Source organism: Rhineura floridana, chromosome 3 (genome assembly GCF_030035675.1).
Source record: "Rhineura floridana isolate rRhiFlo1 chromosome 3, rRhiFlo1.hap2, whole genome shotgun sequence".
NCBI classification, from domain to species: domain Eukaryota; kingdom Metazoa; phylum Chordata; class Lepidosauria; order Squamata; family Rhineuridae; genus Rhineura; species Rhineura floridana.
In genome coordinates this window covers 58,652,160-58,676,367 of record NC_084482.1, presented here as the reverse complement: position 1 = coordinate 58,676,367, position 24,208 = coordinate 58,652,160, and the positions used below count along the sequence as shown (strand labels likewise).

General features: G+C 41.2%; 1 protein-coding gene across 1 annotated transcript in view; it reads right to left on the bottom strand.

The window, feature by feature from the left end:
* Positions 1-24,208, bottom strand: part of HEATR9 (HEAT repeat containing 9) — a 56,548-nt gene that overhangs the window by 2,859 nt on the left and 29,481 nt on the right. The window contains exons 6-15 of the mRNA XM_061613369.1: positions 23,930-23,986; positions 21,733-21,793; positions 15,074-15,204; positions 14,757-14,945; positions 12,360-12,452; positions 9,584-9,703; positions 7,870-7,943; positions 4,732-4,783; positions 347-433; positions 154-245 (exon numbers count right to left, since the gene is read on the bottom strand). Of these exons, the coding sequence (XP_061469353.1) occupies positions 154-245; positions 347-433; positions 4,732-4,783; positions 7,870-7,943; positions 9,584-9,703; positions 12,360-12,452; positions 14,757-14,945; positions 15,074-15,204; positions 21,733-21,793; positions 23,930-23,986 (956 nt within the window). The remainder of the gene's footprint in view (positions 1-153; positions 246-346; positions 434-4,731; positions 4,784-7,869; positions 7,944-9,583; positions 9,704-12,359; positions 12,453-14,756; positions 14,946-15,073; positions 15,205-21,732; positions 21,794-23,929; positions 23,987-24,208) is intronic.

Sequence of the window (24,208 nt, the reverse complement as noted above, 5' to 3'; positions counted from 1 at the left end):
CACATACCACTTTTACCCCTCACAGCTTGTTTCCCCTGCCTCTTTGGAGATTCTTGCTCTGATTCTGCCTTCAAACAAGCCTTTTACTTACAAACAGATGTAATGGGCATGGTTTTATTTTTCCTTACTTGCAACCCTTAATGTGCATAATACCTGGCTAGAATCCCTGTTGTCTGTTTTTTCTTCAGAAGACTCTTCCTCACATGCATGTTATTCATTCCCAGAGTGGAAAATGCCCTGATAACCTGTGATTGGGGGGGAGGAATACTGATCAGCAAAAGGATACAGACAGTGGCAAAAAAGGTACTCTTCCACGTGTGTCTCTCTGAACCACCCCAGAACCAACCTGTACACGAACATCCTCACAGGTGTCTAGTTCCAGCATTTCCAGCATGGCAAAGAACACATTCTTATGGCGAATACCAAGGACGCCCTAATAAGAGACAGGAGGAGCAGAGTGTAGCTTATAAAAAGCAAAGAAGATGCAGCAAGGTTCCTATTTGCATACTAGTATGCTATTCATAATGATGTGTCACGATATTTAATCTGGCCATCATTTCACTGTCAGATCATTATTTTCACAATAACAGATGTACACAGGTATCTGAAGAACTCCATACTAACAGTTTTTACTAAGCCAATCTAAACAATAATGTACAACCTACAAACAAGAAGGGTAAACAAATTAAAATTAAATATGGACAATACAGAACTGCTATTGGTCAGGACACCCACCATTCTAGGGATAGGATGTTGGCCTGTTCTTTGGGGGGTGGGTTATGTTACCCTTAAAAGTTAGGTTCACAGCTTGGGAGTACTCTTAGACCTGGCCTTGTTATAAGATGCTCAGGTGTTGGCTGTGGCCAGGAGAGTTTTGCCCAGGTTCACAGGGTGCATGAGGGCTTATCCACATGGGAGCATTTCTTCATAGCAAATACCTCACTTTTACCTTCATAATAGATTTGTGAGGTCTACACTTCCTGCTCAATGGTAGCTTTAAAACCATTGTTTTCCATTCACACAAGTAGGGTTTCCTCTGGGAAGGATTAGTGTTGCTGTTTCCTTGTGGCCCCGCCCTCTGATTTTACATTTTTACTCCCTCTGGTTGCTCAATTACTGGGCATGTGCAAATATTTTTGACCTGCACAGTATCTGCACTCTCTCCTGCCCCCACTGCTTCCTGATGTTTGGTGGTTGAAAAGTAGGGTCATCTGCCCCCCTTTCTCTGCTGCCCCCCCTTGCTTTTTCTGAGTTAATTTTTCCCACTGGAAAAACAATAGCAATATTTTCTCAAAATATCAATACCAATATTGATATGTTCTCAAAATATTGATAGTGATATCTTCTTGAAAATATTAATATCTATATTTTTGAGGCAACTTTTAAAAAAAATCCACTTAGATGTTTTAGAAAAAAATTGGAAACTAGGCACAGAGAGATGTTACTTCAATATTCTCTCCACAAAGAAAGATTGAGAATATGAGAAAGAATTATAAAATCCAATGGCAATTCCCATCGCTTGTTGCAAGGAGTGAAGGAAGTTTACTCAGGGAGAAAGGGAGAAAAGGAGGGAGGGCTGTAGCAAACAGTGAAAGGGGTAGGACAGATGTTGCTAGATGAACCACTGGAAACAAAATGGAATTCATGGGAGAGTAAGTGGGCAGAGAAAACGGAGTAGCTGAAAATGGCGATTCACCCACCCACTAAAAACCATCGGAGCAAACCATCTGCAAAGAAGTGTGGGTCGGAGAGGAGCCGTATTATTCTAAACTTTTCATATTATCAGTGGATTGGGTTAGTACAGATTTACAGGGGGGAAACTGTGTGATAGCTTCTGTTTGCCAGTAAAGTCATGTGATCCATGTGAATTAAAAAGAAGTGTTAGAGATGGGATCTGTTATCCAGTGCTGATTTGAAAGCATTCCATCAACCTAACAGGCCGGTATTGATTCAACTTCATTCTTAGTCTGCTAGCCGCTGCTTTTACTGATCCATTATCAATAATATCAATAACATTATTCTTATTGATTATTTAGAGGTGGATTTAAAAAAAATAAAAATAAAAAGCCACAGACAATCGATACATAAACATCTGATCTGCTACATAGAAAATAAGCAAATTAATGGAAAATTCAGTATTAAATCTGAATGGGGTGGAATTCTAGCATATCCCTAGCAGCAATTGTCCTCATTCCTGTCATAGCCAGTCCTTGCCAGTCCTACGTAAGTTAGCTACATCTCAGTGGGACTCCAGTAGTGTGATCCATGTGAAGCTGCCCTTGAAAAGCACTCAGAAACTTCAACTAGTGGGTTAGGTTTTATTATCATTGGTTGAGATTTTTTAATGCTGTAATGTAAATTGTATGTCTTTATGTTGTACGTCACCCAGAGTGGCTGGATAACCATCCAGATGGGCGACTAATAAATTTAATAAATAAATAAATAAAATGCTACTGCTAAACCTTGACTGGGCTAAGCTGCACTGGCTTCCAGTCTGTTTCCGCAACCAAACTATTTGTAGGAACATCTCATCTTACGTGAAGCTGCATGTCTTTTGAAATCTGCTGTTGCATGCATGTTCCATGCAAGGTTGATATAATTTTTTAAAATAAATATTGTTGTAGCTTCTCTGTCACTCTGGACCATCTGATCGAAAGCATGACTGTAACTCACGTGGTCAAATATAGGAACACACAAGATAACAAAATGGAGACTTGACATGGTTAATGGAAGAGACTAAAATGTTGCAAGAGCAAAACTTTAAGGAATTAAGTGAGGTTAGGATGAAAGCTGATATGGAAAGGGGGAAGCAGAATATTCAAACCTATCTCCCCCAGCCCCATTTCTTTTTAAATCCTGCAAGTGCCATTTGAGATAGGTCATTTCCAGATTACCTGTGTATTGAGCATTCATTCTGATTTGTTTGCAGGGAGGTTAGATGACATTGCGACAAGCTAGTGTTATCCCACACTTTCCAGTGCATTTTCCTGTCACTTTCTTTATCGCAAAAAGTCAGATATTTTGGGGAAATGGGTTTGTTGTGCAAGAGCTCCAAACCAGTTTTAATTGTGCAACCTGAGTTTGCTAGTATGTGATTGAATCCCAGCCAAAAATAATGACAGCCTGGAAGCATCCACATTTAAGACATGAATCAAGTATTTCTGATGGTTCCAAAGAGCTTTCAGCCCAAACCCTTTCCTGGAAAAGGCAGATCTGGCCACACTGTCATATGCCTTGGTCACAACTCACATCCAAATGAGATTACTGCAAAATGCTTTTTGTGTGCCTGCCTATAAAAAGTGTTCAGAAACTTCAGCTGGTGCAAAATGTAGCAACAAAGTTGGCTGGAGCATATTATCTAGCATTATGTGGGTTACTCTGGCTTCCAATTCTTTTCTGGGCACAATTTAAAGTTCTGGTATTTTCAATAAAGCCCTAATGGCTTGAGCCCAACTAAGACCCTCTCCTGTCCTATGAGTCTGCATATCTGCTACATTAATCATTGGAGACCTTGCTCTGTGTCTTCAGAGCAGCCTTGCCCAGTGTGGTACCCTTCAGATGTTTTGACTACATACAACTCCCATCAGCTCCAGCGAACATGACCGATGGTCAGGGATGATGAGAGTTGTAGTCCAAACCAGCTGGAAGGCACCAGGTTGGGGAAAGATGCTTCAGAGACTTGGCTATCTGGGACATGTGACAGGGCTTTCTTCATAGTGATGCCAAGGTTATGGACCTCCCTCTCCTGGGAGGTGCAGCTGGTTCCTTCTCCCTTGACCTTCAGGTGAGCAATGACGGTATTCTGGGGCCTTGGGATTATCACAGCAATTTACTCCCAAAGAGAAATGTGCACTTTACTATGGGTAAAATCTATGGTCTGAAGGCACGAGGCCAGGTCAGGTCTGGTCAGTGCCTGGATGGGAGACCACCTGGGAACCATATGTAATCTGCCTTGGGTTTCTATCATGAAAAGAAAGGCAGGGTATAAATGAAATGAAATAAATAAATAAAATCAGATTAGTGTCCCTTTGCTAGGGATGGAGGGGAATTTGATTCAGTTTGCATTTCAAGCTGAATCTGTTAAATTTGCATTCAAAGCAAGATGAGAAGTGAAACACAGCCATTCTTTGAAACTCACACTTATTTGAATTTTGCAACGCACTTCTCCAACCAATGCATTAGGGGAAATGTGAATAAAAATGAATATATTCGTGAAATATATATCATACAATGCATTACATCAGAAGAAACTGCATGCATAAATGTGTACTTTAGTCAAAACTGCATACATGTCAGGAGAAATTCACACTGAAATGCTGAAGAATTTTCATGAGGATTTTTGTTTAAAAGCACAAATTGCTGCAGAAATTTGGAAAACTGAATTTAAGATGAGAAAAATGAGACACTGAGAACTGAAATCGACAGGTTCTTCCATCCTTATCCTTTGCTGAAGGAAGTCAGCAGCAATCAGCAGAATAGGGAGAGTGGCTATTTTTGGCATTTCCTCTGAAAGGCTCCCAGTCCTTTGGAGCAGACTGGGGAGGGTCCAAGGGAGGGGGAGGAATAACTGGAAACTTCCTTCATCCCCATTCTGTTGATGAATACCTTCCATCAGCAGAGGTTAACCAGATGGACACCATCCCATGTCTCTTTGCACATTTATAATGCCCATTTAGTGATTACAAGCTGACAACTCCAAGATTATCTGACTAAACATGAAGTGTGACTTACCAATGCCATCACAGCCTGCTTTCGGATCTCATCTTTCTCATCCTTTAGCTGCCTGCAGTCATAAAGGAAGCATTCGCGGATATATGAGAGATAAAGAAATTTTCTCCGTACCCATGAGATTTTTATTTTTCAAAAAGGACAGCTTAGTTGTATGATATTATTTCTTATCTATTTGAAAGAACCCTTTTCTAAAGATGTCCTATTCAGTTCAACCAAAGTGATACTCTTCTGTGGCATATTTACAAACTACCCCACTTGGACAAGAGATGCCAGAGAATAGGGCTGGAATTCAATCACCGTATGTCTTATTGCTTTTCCAGAGAGCTTTTTTCATATTATTTCCAGAAGTGGAGATTCAGAACAAAATAAAATGAAAAGGTCTCTCCCCTTTTTTTGCAAATGTGTTAATCTCTGGTTTGTTGGTTTGTTTTAAAATTATTATTATGGAAGAAGTTGCAGTGTGTTCTTAAAAGCAAGAGATTTCAAAAGGAATCCTGGCAGATATAGTTGTGAATTGTTGTAAACCGCCCAGAGAGCTTCGGCTATGGGGCGGTATACAAATGCAATAAATAAATAAATAAATAAATAAACTTTGTTCTGAATAAACATGCATAGGATCAGGTTGCAAGGCTGTGTACAGAACAATGATTATTTCTTTAGAACAACAACTATTTTCTGTTGACGGTTTCCTTGGCACTAGCCCTAAATCTGTAGCAGTAGCTTGCAGTGCAATCCAACCATGCTTACTCAAGTGCAAGTCCTACTGAATTCAATGTGTGGTTTACTCCCACGGAATTGGGGTTAGGATTGTAGCCCTAGTAATTTTACAAACCTAACGGATGAGGGCAGAACCTTGCTGGCCTGCAGAGTCCTGTTGTTTTTTCTAATTCTTCATTGCAGCCTCTTCCCACGGAGTGATGATATAATGACTAGATTGCAAGTAGCTTCTGGCCCAGTAAATTTCAATCCTAGGAGAAGTTCTGTACATTTCCCCTCTATTTTTAATTGGCTGCAGGAGCACATATATAGTGACCTACCCATCCTTTCATATAGCCTGAATACAGGGCAAAATTACACATTACAATGAATATGATTTCTTTAAAACGGACTTAAACTGGCCATTATTGTTTTGAAGAAAAAGCAGCTATGGGGCCTCAATATGGAATTGCGCTACTTAATTAGATTGAGGGCTCATACCAGTTTCCTGCCAAAATTGCTCCCTCCCCCATAATCTGACTCCAAAGGCGTCGTTTCTAGTAGCTGCTTTATCTTCAATGTAAAAGTGGCCAGTTTAAGCACACTTATTTAAAAAGTGTATATATTTACCATAATGTGTAGAAAGGCCCACTTGTAGATGTGATATAGATATATTAATTGAAAGCCTTTTAAGGCTGCAATCCTAAATCCATTTACTAGGGAGTAAGCCTTATTGAACCTGGTAGGCTCAGCTTCTGGTGAATCATGCACAGAAGTAAACTGTAGAACTAGTATAAAAAATGCTCTAGAGAGAAAAATAGTGTTGCATGCATCCCAGTCTCCAAGCGATGTGAGACTTCCAAGAGTTCCGGTGTTTACTCAGGGTTCGGTGTCCTCAGAATGAAGGTCAGCGGAGACTGTGGTGTCTTTAAGATACATGGTTTTATTTACACAAATATAAGTTGGAGTTGTTCTCTCCATTAGCACTCCAACAGACCTTGCTTCCTCATGAGGCTTCTAGGGGAGGCTTCCTAAAGCCATAGGTTTGGATTCAGCACAGAGCACGAGGCAAGCCTCTCTGTGCCTTTTGCAGCTCCTAGCTCCCCATCAGACTAAAAAACAAAATATACCTCCTGTCCTGGTCAGGTGAAGGAGAAGAGCTACCCTAATTCCTATGGCAAGACATCTGCTCTCAGCCAAATCTTTAGACATGTTAACAGGAGCACTTGACAGACTTAGCCAGACCTATTAGCTTAACAAAGAAACAGGCTTGACCAGTTCAGAAGGTTCTTTCCAGATACAGAATTACAGGCTTGGAGAGTATCCACAGACATTATCCAAACCAACCCCCCAATCCTTTAGGAGTATTACTTACTATTCAGTCAGTACATATGGACTGGTATATGGCATGTAAATGGTTAAAAGGCTGTTGACCGTAACCATCACTCTTCCTATGGTTCAGTGGGTGAGATGTATGTTCATGTGTTTTTTCCCCCTTCTACCAGTTCAGTTCTGTGTAAGCGAGCCTCAGGGCCAATCCTGTTAGCTATCTGCTATATAAAGCAACTGTTTTCCTGGAGTCTGCAGTGGTGTATGATTAACAGGGAGGTGTGTAATCACATTAATAGATGCACATGGGACCCACATAACAATATCACATGCGCAGTCACACCAAAATATCTGCTGCAATGGTTTAGATCATACTTCAGTGGGCTAGTTTGTGCTTTTTTCCAGATTAAAGTGCTGCAAAAACCTGCAAAACTAGCAGAGTCCATGATGGGCCAAGGTTTTTTTAAATTTGTGTGTACTGAGGAAATGATAGTCTACAACATTATTTAAGCAGCTTTGTGGCCTACTCCAGCAGCTCAGCCAAGCAGGATATTTTCCAGAGAAAACAGTGGTCAAGTTTAGAGAAACAGCAGATACTTTATATATTATCTCCTAATCACACAATCCACACCTCTATATATACCTGTCCTCATAAACCTTTCCTCAGTGTAACTCCTCCTCCCACCCCAAACTAGAGGCCTTTAGGCTTCTAGAACTTTCCCTGGCCATCAGGGTCTACCTCTCTACACATTCCCCTCCCACTAGGAGTTGTTTTAAAAGAGTATAAGGCATACAGTGACTTTGTGCTACAATATTGTATTAACTCTCTGATAAATAATCATCTGTACCCAGCTGAAGCAGATCAGGATTTCCTTGACTTTAACAATATGGACTCTAGGCCATGAAATTAGTAATCAAATGCTAGATTCGGTAAAATGTAAAGTGTGTGTGTAGCTCTATGGCCCCTTTCACACTAGCACCTGGTGCCACAGGAGCTGCAGCTGGGAAATGTGTATGAATGTTGCAACCACTTGAGAAGGGCCGTCGTGTGGGTCTTTCTTGCTGAAGGAAAGAATGGAACACAGTGAGTCATTGCTTTTTCTTTCAACTTACTTCTCCACTATATCCCAGACTCGTTTCTTCATCTTCAGTTCTTCAATAGCCAAGGCAACTGCCTGCCTTACAACCTGCATGAAGGACGAAAGAGACAGACTAGGGAATTAGATACAAACCACATAGCACTGTCTGAATTGTTTAAAACAATATGGTATGTACATAGTGGCTATTTGTGCTCCAGAAACAGGATAGGTATCTGACTGTGGATCTTAGCAGTATTATACCTAAGATGAAGCTCATGTCTGACAATCAACAGCAATGAAATTAGGATCAGAGCAGCCTGCTTTTTTTGTGGAGCAAGATCCAAATCTTGTGGCTTGTACTGAAGCCCTGATCTCTTCATCCAAGGATTATGTCCTTCCTGGATGAGTTTTACAGCTGACTAGTCCCATTCCATCGTATTTCAGATGAAATTAAATTGGGTGTGCATGCCTATTGAGGTTTTTTGGCAGCTGTATATTTCCCATTGCCTATAACACAGCACCTACTTATCTATCTGAAGGCATGCTGGGAGGAAGGAATGGTCTCCCTTTGTGTAAGCTGGGAAACACATCAGAAAGTACCACTTAACATATAGTTCCCATTACATCTGAACTAGGAAACTTTAATGGCTTCTGAACAAGCCAGGATATGAAACCATTGTTTAATGTTGGCTTAATATCCTGGCTTATTTGGGAACCATAGCTTCCCAGTTGGGATGTAATACAGGAAACTGAGACCTCCCGACTTCTTCACTTGTTCATCCAAAGGGAGGAGAGAAGCAGCTGCATGCATGGAAGCAAGACTATTTTATATCTCAGCTTATTAAGCCAAGATATGTCTGTCCAAATGTGACCAGTGTTCTAGAAGGAGCTTGTGATGGATGGCAACACCACACTCCAGTGCCAGCCTAGCAGGGCAGCCCACTAGCAATGGGTGTTCTGTCATATGTTTCTCTCTTCGTCACCACCCACTTATTTGTTACCTAGGGCAAGGGGTGCAGGATTCCTATTTCACTGTGAAGAAAGGGGACTGCCAGCTAAATTCCAAGTCCCCTGCCTGGGAAATTCAACCTGTCCACTTCCTGATCTCCCAAGCACTTTAAAGCAGTCATGTAGCCCAAACAGTCTAAGCCACATGGAGAGATCAACCACCCTTGAATATGTTCAGAAACCAATACGAGCTAGAAATCCAATTTAAATTTTTATTTAAGAGGAGTATGGAAAAAGGGGGCAAAATAGCAAGTATACACAATTAAAATGAAAATAAAACTATGCTAGAATACTGGTCTAACTGACCCTTACACAGTAAAACTAACTCATGTGGTTTCCTCTGATGTTAGTAGCCTTGGATTTGGTTGAAGCATGATGAGGAATGCATGGACCATATCAGTATTTATGGTCTTTTATGCCCAGGTGGCTTTGAGTGATTGGTTACTAGGCCTTGCCAATCACAGAATATGCATGTCAGGGAAGTAAGCTCAACATATCGAGGAAGTTGGGAGATGGGGCTAACTGTTGTCAGAGATGTCCAGCTTCCCTACCAGATAGCAATCTGTCCTCAGCTTGCGTACTGAAGGGGAAACGTGAGCTCTTCGCTTGGGCAGGATGGAGAAGCAGAGAACTTGGGTATCTTAAAGGGTCAGGCTAAGGCAAGGCAGAACCATGGCATAGAGCCTAGTCAGCAAAATTGAAAAACCACAGGAACGGCCCTGAAAAGTTTTCAGCATCACCAGAAATGGTTCCTCAGACAACTTCTCCAGAAGCACGTTAAACACATCCTCCTCCAAGCCTTCCTGTTGGATTGTTTTGAGCCCTATGGTGGTCAACAGTCTTGCAGAGTCAGCACGATGCTGGTGGAACAAGACAACAAGAGAACATGAACTATTCAACAAGTGATGTGCATGTGGCAGCTCAACACACTCTCCCTTCAGCCTCCTCCTCATTAAGTCCCACTGCATCAAGTAGTGCTGCCTTTCTTTCTTCTGCCATTCACTACCACCACTTAAGCTGCATCCACCTCATCGACAAAACATTTAAATCAGTGCATGTGCAAATGGAAGAGGGGGGTGGGTCCAGAGGTAGGTGATCCTTGAAAAAGTATACAATGCTTGTAGTCCAATTCCATGCATATTATTCTCAGAAATAAGTCTCAATGAATTTAATGAGACTTAGGCCCAAATTAGGAACACCATAGAACACTGCCTTATACTGAGTCAGACCATAGGTCCGTCTAGCGCAGTACTGTCTACAGTCCAGCCTTTCCCAACCAGTGTGCCTCCAGATGTTGTTGGACCACAACTCCCATCAGCCTCAGCCAGCATTGCCAATGGTCAGGAAAGATGGGAATTGTGGTCCAACAACATCTGGAGGCACACTGGTTGTGAAAGGCGGGTACACTAACTGGAAGCAGCCAGGGGTGTAGTCGTCCAGGGTCTCGGGCGGTCTTAGACCCCTTACGTTTTTGAGAGCAGGCTCCCAATGTCTCTGGCATCCTACTAGCCAATCAGCATGAAAGGGCAGTGTGTTGCCACTAAGAAAAGTCTTCTAACTTGCATTCTTGTCCTTTCCTGCTGATTGGAGCCAATTAGAGTTACAGGAGGCAAGTCAGCCACTGAGAATGCTCTTCTCAGTACCTAACACTCTCTCTTTTCATGCTTATTGGCTCCTAGGAACATCTGTTGTTGTGGGAGAAGGCATTAGCAAAGCTCTCGTTCTCAATCCAGCAGCAAAAAGGGGGGGAGGGGTGTGATTGTAAGTTTGTAACTATCATGAAGGGACCCTGCACTTCTGAATTTACCGCTACATTACTGGAAGCTGCTCTCCAGGGTTGCAGTCAGGATTCTCTCCTAGTTCTACCTGGATTTGTCAGGTATTGAACCTGGGACCTTCTGCATGCAAGGCAGATACTCTACCACTGATTTCTGGGTAGATTGCATAGAGATTGCAGTCTCAGCTGTTTCTGCACATTACTTATACCACAACTCCTGAGGTATCATTTGAAAAACCCCAATTCAAAAGTGTATCTGGGGATGTTTCAGTAACATTCTAAGAAGGTGATTTCAAGGTCTAGTCATCAGGGACTCTCTTAGACTACGCCCTTTTGTTGATTTTTTTATAAGCTTTCTGTTCAGGGAGTTCTAGATGAAGCACTAGCCTAAAGAATGGAATAATGGGAACATGTCAGGTGCATTTGACAAATCATTACATATTAACAGCAATAACTGAAGCCAAATTGCATTGCTCCAATGATAACACTAGCTGCAAGATTTCTAGACATAGAACTGAGCAGTTTCTGCAAAAATGGAAATGTGAAGTCCTGTTCTAAAGCACAGTTAGGGAATCTGTGGCCCTCCAGATGTTGTTACGCTACAACTGCCATAATCCCTGTCCATTAGCCATGCTGCGGAAGCTGATGGGAGCTAGCTGATGGGAGCTGAACATCTGGAGGGCCACAGTTTTCCCATCCCTGGTTTAAAGCTGCTCTGGATTGACATCCCTAGCCGGGGGGGGGGAATGTTAGTATGTTGCAGCAAAAACACAGGGTCCTGTAACACCTTAAAGACTATAATGTACAGTGTAGACACTCTCTCAGGAGGATATTTGTTGAGGTGACTGGGAGAAGTGAAGATTGGTATTTTGTCCATGTTCCACACTGCAGTGTCTTTTGTCCTTCCAATGTACTGCTTTAAAATATTTTTATGTTGCTGTACATCACCCTGATGTTTTGTGAGAGGCCAGTATCCAAATACCTTTATAAATAAAATTAAATAGATGTAGTTTTCTTTTCTGCTCCTTTTTTTGGTTGTCTCAGCCCAATGTAGTATGATAAAACTTGCTACAATTTAGGTAGACAATCAAAATGGATCCAAATCTGAACAGGTCAAAGAATTTAAATTAGTCCTGTCCTGTTACAAAGACTGGCCTGATCCAGCAGGCTCTTCTTATGTTCTTAAGAGCCACCTTAAAGACAAACACATTTAGTATGGATGAAGTGGGCTCTAGTTCAAGAAAGAAAATGACATGATCAGTTAGCCATTGAGGTGCTATAAGACTTTGTTGCTTCTGTGATAGCAGCAGTATTTCCTCATTGTGACTAAGGATACTCCATAGTGATGAAACACACTTCACACATTTTTGAAGCAATATTGTTATTTTCAAATGTTCCAGAACTGAGCAGGAAAAACAAGTTCTGGGCATAAGCCCTGAAGCATGAACCCTTAAGCAGCAATCCTATGCCAACTTACTTGGAAAGGGTCCCAATGAACCCAATGCAACTTATTTCTAAATATAGATAAATAGAATAATGTTGCAAGAATTAAACAGAGATAAGCTCAAATACAGTCTGGCATCAAAGGACCTAAACAGCTAGATTCAAACATGAAAAAAAATACGGAGAGGACAGTAGAAGAATTTCTAAATCCATGGACAAGCAAAAGAGCAGGAGGGAAATCCTGACAAGAATGAGATACGCCATACAAAGGGCTCCAGGGAACAAAAACTACTTACAGTATATACAGTACAATGCTGAAGCTGGTCCAAAACACCCTTGATAAGTACAGCATCCATTATGCCCATTTGCTTTATCAGCATGATCAAAGCCTAGAAGAAAACATGGATGGAGAGAGAGAGCACATGTTTGGGAGGAGGGAGAAAAAAAATTGGGCTGCATAGCAAGAAGATTAAGGCAGAACTAAAAGAAATTTAGGGGCCCTCCAGACTGGTGTTTTGTTGCAGGGTGTAACAAAATCAGAATTATGTATATGTTTAAAACTGTTTTGAAATTGTGTTCAGCTAAGATAGTGTTAACAGAATGTTAGTATGTGTAGATGAGGTATGACTGACAGGTGGGAGGGGTGTGACAGTGAGAATTCCAAGGCAAGTTTTAAAGAGAAAAACCGTTGGGGTTCGACAGTTGAATTACATAAGATTAGGGATCAAGAAGAGAACATCTGGTTAGAAGGGCTGGGGTTTTGGGGGAGGATTTCATTGGGATTAGTGGGGTAGGAGAGGTAGGTAGAATAGGGATAGCAACAACTTATTCATTTACTATCACATTTAACATCTTGTATATAATAAAGTTTATTTGTTTTATTCAAAATCCCATGTGTCAGCTTGGTCAAGAGTGCTACCATACCAAGGTCCTATTTTGTACCTATACCAGTATTACAGACAGATTACACCAGTGGTCACCTTTTATGGAAAAAGCGTTGGGGCTGAAGCTTGTGGTTCAGAGGGCCCAGGCTGAGGTGGACTTCCTGAGGATTACCTGATCCAGGCATTTGGGAATCAGGAGATTGGAATCCCAGAGACACAGGAACATCACACAGGTCTATTCTGCAACATGCTCTTGACACAATAATAGTTCATTAGCAGTGGATTTCTTCTGCTTTAGTTTGTTCTGCAATGCTTCCCCAATGTTACCACATTATTGCTGTCTGGAGAGGCTATAGTGCTATAAAAGCAGGGCTAAAATAACCCATAGCATATGTGCAGTAAAAAGCTATGGGATTTCAGCAGGAAGTTACAGGATATGAACAGATTAGAAATGAAGAAGTGGGATAACCCCAAAACATTTGCAGGCACAAACAGTAGTGAACGAGGGTTCACATGTGACTGCCCAAAAGCATCATGAGCACAAATAATCATGAAAGCACAATAAAAAGGAAGTCTGGAAGGCCCCTTATAGTCCCTGAAAACCAGCCCCACTGTCTAAAACCAGCCCCACTGTCTAAAACCAGCCCCACTGTCCAACCACTCCTGATAAATTTATAGAAAGGGAGATTTCAAAATGACAGAGAATTGCCCAACTGTTCTCATACTGACAAGGGATGGAAAGACTGGTCACATTTGGTTCTCTCGGTTTCTAATTTCCCCCCCAATCTTAAATTCAGTTCTCTACAGTTCTGCAGCAGTTTGCTAATTTCTTTTTTTTAAAGCCTCATGAAAATTCTTCAGCATTTTAGTGTGAATTTCTCCTAATAAACACATTTTTGTATGCAGTTTGAACTAAAGTACATATTTTTCAAGTAATTTCTCCTAACATAATACATTTTGTATGTTATTTTCACAAATATATTAATTCCTATGCATACATTTTTGTAAACGAAAGAGAGAGCTTGCATTGCAAAACTTGTATAAGTGCAAATTTCAAAGGATTGCTGTGTTTCAGTTCTCATACCATTTCAGAAAGTGTGGATTTGATAAATGAATCCAATTTAAATGAATCTAATTTCTTCCCCACCCCTAATGCTGATGTATTAGGAATCTTCCACAGTTTAAATCTTTTCAGCTTGATCCTAAACTTGTGTCTTTGAAAGCTTTTTCTTCTTCCCTTTTCTAAAAAGTCTCTAGGCCTTGTGGAGAAGTTGAAAACGTACAATGAGGTATTAGAAAAGGTTACGCCCCCCCATCACAGCTCTACAACCTTAATCTAATTCTCTCCTCTCCCTCTTACCCATTCCGTGCCACAGCTGCTTTTGCATTTTGTTGTTGTTATTGCTTAAGGAAGATCCAATCTTGCATCTTCCAATGCCTTGACCAGTCTGTGCCAAGGACAAGGGTTCCATTCACCAATGGGTGGGACCACAGCACAAATCCAAACCAAATGAATATGGCTATTTTTCTGCATAGCAAATGTCTCCCATCTTTGGGACACTACTAGCAAAGGAAAAGAGAAGCAAATTGGAAAAGATGATGGACAAACCTATATTTTAAAATTCCCTTGAATAGGAGGAAGCAACAATAACTGCAACTCCTCCACCACCCAACTAGGATGAAGAATGCAGAACAGTGTTGATTCTCTTTTGTTCATGGGCAAATATTTCTGAGGGACTCACTTCACAGAGATATTTGGAATATCAAATGCAACTTGGATCTCTCTGTTCATTTATGCAACACCCTCACCTGAATTTTCTTCTTCCAGTCGTTTTGGGACAGGCACATAAACATAGTCTCTTTGGCAATTGGATTAGACTTATCCAGATACCCCAAACAAATGGCTGCACTGAAAGATATAATGTCCAAGGGATCCTGCAGTGTCACCAACCGCTTTAGATTTCGGATTAAGCTGGACCTGGCACCTATCCAATACCACTAGAAAAAGAGAATAGCTGCATTAGGACAGTAGTGATCTGAATGTTGTTTAAATAGGCCCAGAAAGAGAAGAGCTGCCCAGGACTTGCAGAGCATGTGTCTATCAACAGTACATCCCCATATATTACCTCTAGTTCAGGTGTCATTGACCACGCCTGCAGAGATACCTTCAAAGCAGCAAGTGTATCTTCTCTCCGATTCAGGCTCACATCCTTCAGGTGTCTAATTAGTAATTTCACTACAGGGGTCTCTAGGCAACCTGCTCCAGAGAATCAAAGTTAAAAGCAAAACTCTGATGAAGTTTTATTTGTTTGTCCACAGCAGTTCTATGCCACCACATAAGTGAAGATTTCTAGGGGCAGCATACATAAACATATTCAAAATAAAATACAAAACAATAAAAATACAATTACAATATAAAATGCACCATGTCAAAGAAAACCAATAAACTCAAGCACAGACCGGTCTTAAGAGTTCAAGGGGAAACACACTAGAAGGCCAAACAATTTTGAGGGGATATTTTATAGACAGAAGATTGTTGTTGTTATGTGCCTTGAAGTCAATTACAACTTATGGCAACCCTATGAATCAGTGATCTCCAAGAGCATCTGTCATGAACCACCTTGTTCAGATCTTGTAAGTTCAGGTCTGTGGCTTCCCCTATGGAATCAAAACATCTCTTGTTTGGCCTTCCTCTTTTTCTACTCCCTTCAGTTTTTCCCAGCATTATTGTCTTTTCTAGCGAATCATGTCTTTTCATTAAGTGTCCAAAGTATGATAACCTCAGTTTCATCATTTTAACTTCTAGTAACAGTTCTGGTTTAATTGGTTCTAACACTCAATTATTTGTCTTTTTCGCAGTCCATGGTATGCACAAAGCTCTCCTCCAACACCACATTTCAAATGAGTTGATTTTTCTCTTATCCGCTTTTTTCACTGTCCAGCTTTCACATCCATACATAGAGATCGGGAATACCATGATCTGAATGATCCTCACTTGAGTGTTCAGTGATACATCTTTGCATTTGAGGACCTTTTCTCATTCTCTCATAGCTCCTAGCCTTCTTCTCATTTCTTGACTATTGTCTCCATTTTGGTTAATGACTGTACCGAGGTATTGATAATAGACAGAAGATAATAAACAGAAGATAGTAGCCTTAAATGCAGAAGTACCAGCATGACACGTCTTCCTCCTTGAGAAGCTGGCTGTTGGGACTCATTAATGAACAAAAAGGCACATTGGCTGCTTAAGATGATTACTGCTTATTATTACTTTAGCTATTTCAAGCTGAGCCATGGTGTCAAAAAAAGTTTGTGAGACCTGGCTCAAATTAAATCCTGCTTCCAGATGTGATTTTAAAACTCAGAAGCATTCTAAAAGATCACTGGACAATTTGCAGCCTGTCCCTATATGTGCTTGTTTGAAAGTAAGGGTAGAATCACACACTCACTGTTCTGCGAGTTCCAGTGCATCTCCACCTCTCTCTTCTGAAAACAGGGACACATGACTCTAGTTAAACCTGCCCCTTTTTACTGTAAAACCTGGTGGGAGCAGCCTGAGTGCATTTTTTTTAAAATTAAGCTTCAAAGAGATTTCGCAACTTATCAGCAGATCAACCCGTTCCTCCTCCAGGAGTGGCTAATGGAAACACTTTGCTGTAGGTGACTAATCTGTTCACAACCTAAGAAATCTCAAAGCGGTTTACAGAAGGAATTAAAACAATAAAATTATTGGCAAAAGCAGTTAAAGACAGCTATTTAAAAACTTTCAAAATAATAAAAGCAACAATGAGTTAAAAACAGATAAAAAAACACAATAGCTTCTACATGCCTGGGTAGGCTAAACAAAAATATTTTTACCAGGTGCTGAAAAGAGTACAATGAAGGCACCTCCCTAATGTCAATAGGCAGGGAGTTCCAAAGTGTAGGTGCTGCCATACTGAAGGACTGATTTCTTACAACAGCAGAACAAGTACTGTGTGGCACCCGTAACACAAAAAAGGAAAGCACACCTTGAACTTGGCCTGGTAGCAAATCAGCAACCAGATTTCAGAGCAGAGGTATTATGTGCTGATAGGGTCTCACTCATGTCAGCAATTGTGCCACAGCATTCTCCACTAAGTGTAGCCCCCGAGTCAGGTTGTGTTGCATGGGGAATTCTGTGACTTTGGTTAACTACCTGCCAGGATTTTTTTCGTTTTGGTTTTTGGTTAGGAATCCTGACTGGTTGTAGGATGCAGAGTTTTCTGCCTTACTCATAGGAATCTTGATGTGTTTGGCATGGTATTGCATTTAGGAAATCATCATTGTCTTTTGTTTTTGTTTTTCTATTTGTATTTCATTTATCTTTAACCTCACTCCCTTACACCCATAGAAGCAACAAGAGTGGTCCCATGTGGTCAGCTCAACCCCCTTAAACTCACTTATGATGCACCTTGTTGGTTGCATGATGGTATGTTTCTTGCCCAATAGTGGTACATTAAAATTCACATACTGGGCAACGTGGCTACAATTGTTATTGTTCCCAAGCCACTGCCTGTGAAGGTAGACCAAACCATGTGTGTTTTCTCTCTGTCAATTATTATTCACTGGAATTGGATTGGCTGTCAAAGTGAGTTTATAGCAGCCCACAGGGTAGACAGAAAAGGGTAGAGAATCTTCTTACTCATTTCTCAGACCTCTTTCTGAAGTGAAGGGTCAAATCTGTAAAGAGATTTGGAGCAGCCATGTTAAAAGGTAGGGGCAGGGCATTCCAGACAGGGGGTTGCCAACCCTGCTTGGATATGGATATCTTTGCAGAGGAACCCTAGTCAAGCTTTACCAACAGCACAATCTAAACCATATCAGAAGTAAAGTCCTATTGAGTTATATGGGGCTTAGTCCCTTAGTAAGTGTGTTTAGAATTGCAGCCTTTAGGGGCTTCCATCTTTACTCCTGAATGCTCCCATCTAACATCACCAAAACACTAGGCTCCTTTCTTCCTACAGTGGCCTTCTGGTGACTGGCCTGGCCTGAGGGCACTTAAACCCTTCTTGCCAGAAGCAAGTAGGCTAGATTAAATGTTCCCTACCTAGGCACTATCTTTTAGCTAAGATTTCTATCTTAATTTCCAATCAGAGAAATGTTTGTGTTTGAATTGTATGCACCAAGTAACTGTGTTTGATGATTAATATATCATGCTTAATGACATCACTAGGGCCCACCCCTGCGACATCATTAAGGCCTGCCCCCATGACATCACTAGGGCCCACCCCTGAAATCTCAGGGTTTGGGATGCTTCTGATCTGGCAACCCTAGTAGGTGGGGTTTCCCAAGACTTTGTATTGACTGTATATTTTTGTGGCACAGACTCAGTGCAAGACAAGATTGTGGAACAAGGTGGGTGGAGATGCCAGACTTCTATAGCTCAGAGGCAGAGCATATGCTTTGCATGCAATTCCTGACATCTCCAGGTAGACTTGGGAAACACTCCCATTTGAAACCCTGGAGAGCTACTGACAGTCAGCGTAGACAGTACTGAGCTAGACAGACTATTGGTCCCACTCAAATATAAGGCAGCTCCCTTTGTTCCTAACCATCAGCCACCTGCTAAGTGAAGATGGGGGCTTGGAGTCAGGCAAGTCGGCCATGCTCATTTGGAGACAGGGTTGCAGAACATACAGGGGACCAAAGGTAAAACGAAGCTGTTCAGTTTTTTAAAAAAATATCAGCTGTTCAATTCTTCTCCAGCTGTTAGGAGTTAGAGGAGCAGGGAAGATTTGCCACATCAGAATTAACGAGAAAGAAAAGAGCTCAGCCGACAAATAATTCTTCCTCTATTTCTGCTGATGGTGATGGAGTAAAACACAGGAAGGTTCCTTATACCAAGTCAAACCATTTATCCAGCTAGCTCAGTATTATCTACACTGACTGGCAGCAGTTCCCCAGGTTTCAGGCAGGGGACATTCCCATCCCTACCTGGAGATACTAGGAACTGAACCTGGGGCCTTCTGCATGCAAAGCAGGTCCTCTACTGATGAGCTGCAGCACTTCCCCAAGCACTCCTCAACAACAGTGCAGGAAGATTAGGGCCATGGAAGTGCTTCAAATGCCGGTGATCTTGATCTGCTGATAGGAACAGCTGGTGGGACAGCACTTGTGCTCCCTTCTTCAGGATTCTAAAAAGGCAAAGAAGTGCTGGCTTGTGTGATGATTCATTACGATGGGATTCAGGTTGCAAAGAGGAATAATTAAACAACATCACCAAAAAACTGAGAAATGTGAGGGGACTGGAAGGATGGAGTAAATTTTTTTCCATAAATGGGAAGCATTGTATGACATGACTTGACAAGTTAGGGTTAGCTAGAAATGAATCTGCTTCCACTGCTGGCTGATTTTACAACAGGAAGACTACACCTGGATGGTTCCATATCTCCAGGGCTTATTTTCCTAATAATAACTGCCTTTCCCTTCACACATACAGCATAATAAATCTGCCCAGTGCACTGATAAGAGATCAGTAAAGTTCAAAACTGGTAAGTGGAACATTGTACATTAATATAAGCTTTCTGAGGATGGTGGTCAGCAGGATGATGTCAGAATTAGCCACAGTTAGACTACTTCAACAAATATACAGACCAGCCTTGGGTTTGATGGGACCAGAATAAGTCAGTCCAGTTCTAGTAATATATTCCACCCTCTCCTACTAAGGAGTAGCATGCAATGGCACATGCAAGAGGATGGGGTCATGGCGAATGTGAGGGGGATACAGCAGCTGTGCCAAGGAAATGTAAACTCTGACACTAATCTTGAGGCAATTCAGAATTAAGCCTCAGAAAGGGTTACTTTGTTATTAATTTAACTATTAATTTTTTAATTCACGATTTTGCATAGTACAAAACATGAAAAGAGAGCAAGAAACAGCTCTCAGTGAAATTCTTAGATCTACACAACCTTTAAAGAAACAGGAGCCCCCATGGAGTTTGGCTGTCACTAGAGTACCAGCATTTGAGGTCAATCAACAAACACCAATTGACTGGCAGGGAGACAAGGAGGAGGAGGGAAAAATAGATAGAAAGGTATGGGTTGAACATTGTTGAAGGGGCAGAACTGTCAGACTGCTTTGAAGTGAAATGTGCATGAATTCGTTCATTAAGTACATAATGTGTATGCCTCCTTTCCAAAACAAATAACTAAAAGTAGGACACAACAACTGACAAATGTTTTAAAATGCAATATAAAATTGCAATAATGCAATAAAACCCAAATACTGATTTCTAAAACGAAACATGTTAAAATTTAGATAACAGCTCTGGTAAATACAGAAGTCTTTGCGAGGTGGTAGAAGGTATACACTGAGGTGGCCTAATTGATAACTGAGTGTGATAACTGAGCACAAAACACAGGCATGTTGTTGTATGTGCTGGGGTGGAGCCACCCTCGCAACAACAGCATTGCTACTGCATAACTAAACTAGAGAGGAGCAGTGGCAAACTCAGGGCCATGCAGGTGCACCAGTGGTAGCATCGGATTGGAGGTGGCAGTCCTGCTGGTGCACCTGTGCAGCCCAATCTCACTGCTGCCCCGTTCAGGAAAGCAGCAGTGATACTGCTGTTGAGAGGTTAGCTCTGCCCCACCACATGCACAACTACTGGTATGCATGTATATATATATTCTTAGCAATTTTGTCCTTAAGCAAATTTAAACGTTTCCCAACTGCCATTCACAAATATTTGAAAGGGCCAAGGGGACAGTGTGTGGCTGTTCGTTTACATGAATTATACTGGTCTGGTTTCTACATAATGCTAAACAGTTCCTGTCCTCTGCTATGGCTACGAGTAGGAAATTGGAAGCATTCACTTCTGTTTTTATCTGACCATGGTTTGTTTTTGGCTGCTGGTTTGCCAGCTTCGGCCCCTTTTGGACAGAGATGACTTGGCCACAGTACTCCATGCTCTGGTAACTTCCAGACTGGATTATTGCAGTGTGCTCTATGTGGGGCTATCCTTGAAGACTACTTGGAAACTTCAACTGGTCCAAACTGCAAAAGCCAGATTACTAGCTGAGGTTCCCTTTAGAACTCATATAACCCATGTTTTAAAACAGTTGCATTAGTTGCCAATTTGTTTTTGGGCCCAATACAAGGTGCTCACATTAGTATTTAAAGCCCTAAACAACTTAGGTCCCAAATATCTGAAAGACTGCCTCCTTCCCTACAGACCTTCTCAGGCGTTGAGATCCACAGAAGGGGCTCTTTTGGTGGTTCTGCAGCTCTCAGAATCTCAGGGTGGGGTGGCCTGGGAGAGGGCATTCTCTGTGGCAGCCCCTAAGTTGTGGAACTCCCTCCCCATAGAAGTACGTCTGGGTACTGTACAGTTTTTGTCAAATGCTGAAGATGCACCTCTTTACCCTGGCCTTTGACACCTGAGGTGGATATTTTTAGAATCCACCTCATTTTTTGTGATATTGTGATTTTAGGTCATTTTAAACTGTGTTGATGTGTTTTAAAACTGTTGTGACCCATCCTGGGACCTTTGGGTGAAGGGTGAGCAATAATTCTTAATAATAATAATACCTTTAAAGCACAGAACTACACTTCCCCCCACCCTAAACAAACTACAGTTCCCAGGATTCTTTGTCTGGGGGCGAATGTGCTTTGAATATGTTTTGAAGATATGGTGTGCATGCAGCCTTTTTGTTCAAATCAGGACTAACTGTGGTTAGTTTTTACTATGGCTGTCCAAACACCAAGCTGTACTGAATGATCCAGTCTTGCGCAGATAAAGATCTGAGGTGAAATGTCACTCACCCAGCAAAGCCAAGGACCGTGCTGCTTCATACTGCAAAGACAGACTGTTGCATTCCTGGAGCTGAGAGAATAAGTACTAATAATAGGCTAGCTGGAAGCCACTTACATGCATGAACATCTACTATCGCAGATTCATAGAATTAATAATTCATAGAAGTGGAACGGTTCAAAAGGCCATTGCTTCCCATACCAAAGCCCAATGGTGTGCCTGTCCACTCACCAGATCCCATGCAAAACAGGGTAGTATGCACCATACACACAGAGCAGGTGCATGAAGAGCAAATAGTTGTAAATTAATCATGACAAGTCATATGCTGATAAAGCAAATTTTCCCCACGCAAATGATTTCTAGCCATCTTAACTTGGGAGGAAAACCCTTCTCAGTACCAAATATGGCAATTGGTATTATCCTAAATGTGCGCAAAACCAAATCCACTCATCATTTTTTCATATAATCTTTGACTTTTATAATCTGCGGCCCTATTTATTTTATCACTTATAATCACCACATTAATCAGAATAACTGATTTGTTAGGGAGTTTCCTCAGTCTGAAAACCCCTATATTCTGATTTATGTTGAACTGTAATGGACAACAATGCTAGAGAGCATTTGGGAATCTGGACCCCTGCATGGAAGCAACATCCTTGGCTTTATTTCAAATCCACTTTATTGGTTTATTCCACGTTTTACAATAGCACAGCTAGTCTGAACTAGTTACCTCTCCTGTCTGTTAAGTTATAGAAGTGAGGCAGCAGATATCAAATTTAAAGAAGCAAATACAACAGTTAAGAGTGTTTTACCAGATGTTACCACACCCACATTGATGGTTCACCATGACATATTGCTCAACTGCACAGCTATTATGCTACCCTGGTGTTCGAAGAATAGGTGCAATGTTTTGTACGATTTGGAATTCTCTGGACTTTAGGAAAATAAAACTGTTTAGTATGCCTAGTATTGATCCTTAAGATTTGGGGCTTTGAAACCACCCACTCAAATAGCCAGACAGCATAGTGGTTTTCAGGATAGGTTTAGCCAGCATGGTCGGAAACTCTTACTAAAATAAATGGGGATCTGCCAGTTGGAAAAGACTGCTGTCTGATCTGTCATAGTCATGCAAACTCTTTCTTGAACAAAATGTTCTAATGCTTCAGAAGCTCTACCTTTTTTTCTATGTTGTTCAAGTTGCTGAAAATGTTTGCTTATGGTCATGGTACATAATGGGACTTGCAGTCTTTTGTAAGTTGTATAAACAGTTTTCAAGTATGCATATTTGACTTAACATAGTATTGCATTATGGGAGTTGTAGTCTTTAAGCTGTGCAAAACTCCAATAGAACAAACGTTCTCAATTTTAAATGGATCTTGATGTGAAAAAATGATATTGTTTGATGGAAACTTTAACATAACAGGAGAATAAAAGATATTGCAAGAATAGTACATGCTCATTCCTGTGGCCCAGAGTCAACAACAAACTTCCTGGAAGAAGATGATAGATTTTATTGAATCCGGTTCATCTCCTGTTTTGTTTCCATGTAATTTAAGTCAGTGAAATTTTGGTACAAAATATCAAGAAAGAAAGTCTAAGCGCAGAAAAGTGTAAAGGTAGAGTCTTGCTCCAGCCCACAAAAATGAGGGGTTCTATGTTTAACCTCACAATAGTTACTATACACATACTAATTTACCTTGTAGGCACTGCCATTGCCAGTTGTTAAATATGGTGACTTATGAGGGTCTAACTCAGCCTTCCCAACCAGTGTGCCTCCAGAAGTTGTTGGATCACAACTCCCACCTTCCTGACCATTGGCAATGCTGGCTGAGGCTGATGGGAGTTGTGGTCCAACAACATCTGGAGGCACACTGGTTGGGAAAGGCTGGTCTAACTAGATGTTATGGGTGATGCAAGGCTGCCACTGACCCACATCTCCCCCAAAACATCTGTTAAAAGAAATGCATAACAAAACATAATCACATTCAGTGTTCCTTGCCCCTACATATGGCAGTTAATGAACTGGCCTGATGGTCACACAATGATATAACATTCCTATTACTCTTCCCTCACAGATGTTACTAAGTTATTAGGAAGATGTACATAAGCCACTGCCAAATATCCTCTTTAATACCTAATAAGAACCTGAAAAGTCTCTAAAATCTTGCTCATCATAGGAGGACCAGAGTTTATGAGTATTTTACTTACAGTATTATGAAGTGAGGATATGACTGATTCTTCAGCGATCCCAAGCTGTCCAAGAGCCTAGATAGACCAGCCAGAGAAATCAGAATAATCACTAGTGCAGCCTCTTCCAAATCTTACAGAAGTTCAGCTTGGCTCAGGAAAAGATACAGAAACTGCAGAGAGATTGGTTTCTGTCTTGAAAAATATAAACAACCACAAAGAAAGAGGCTTTTAAAAGGCACACATTGAACCCACACGTGGTTCCTTTTTCTGGTCCACCACAACTTGTAACAACAGACA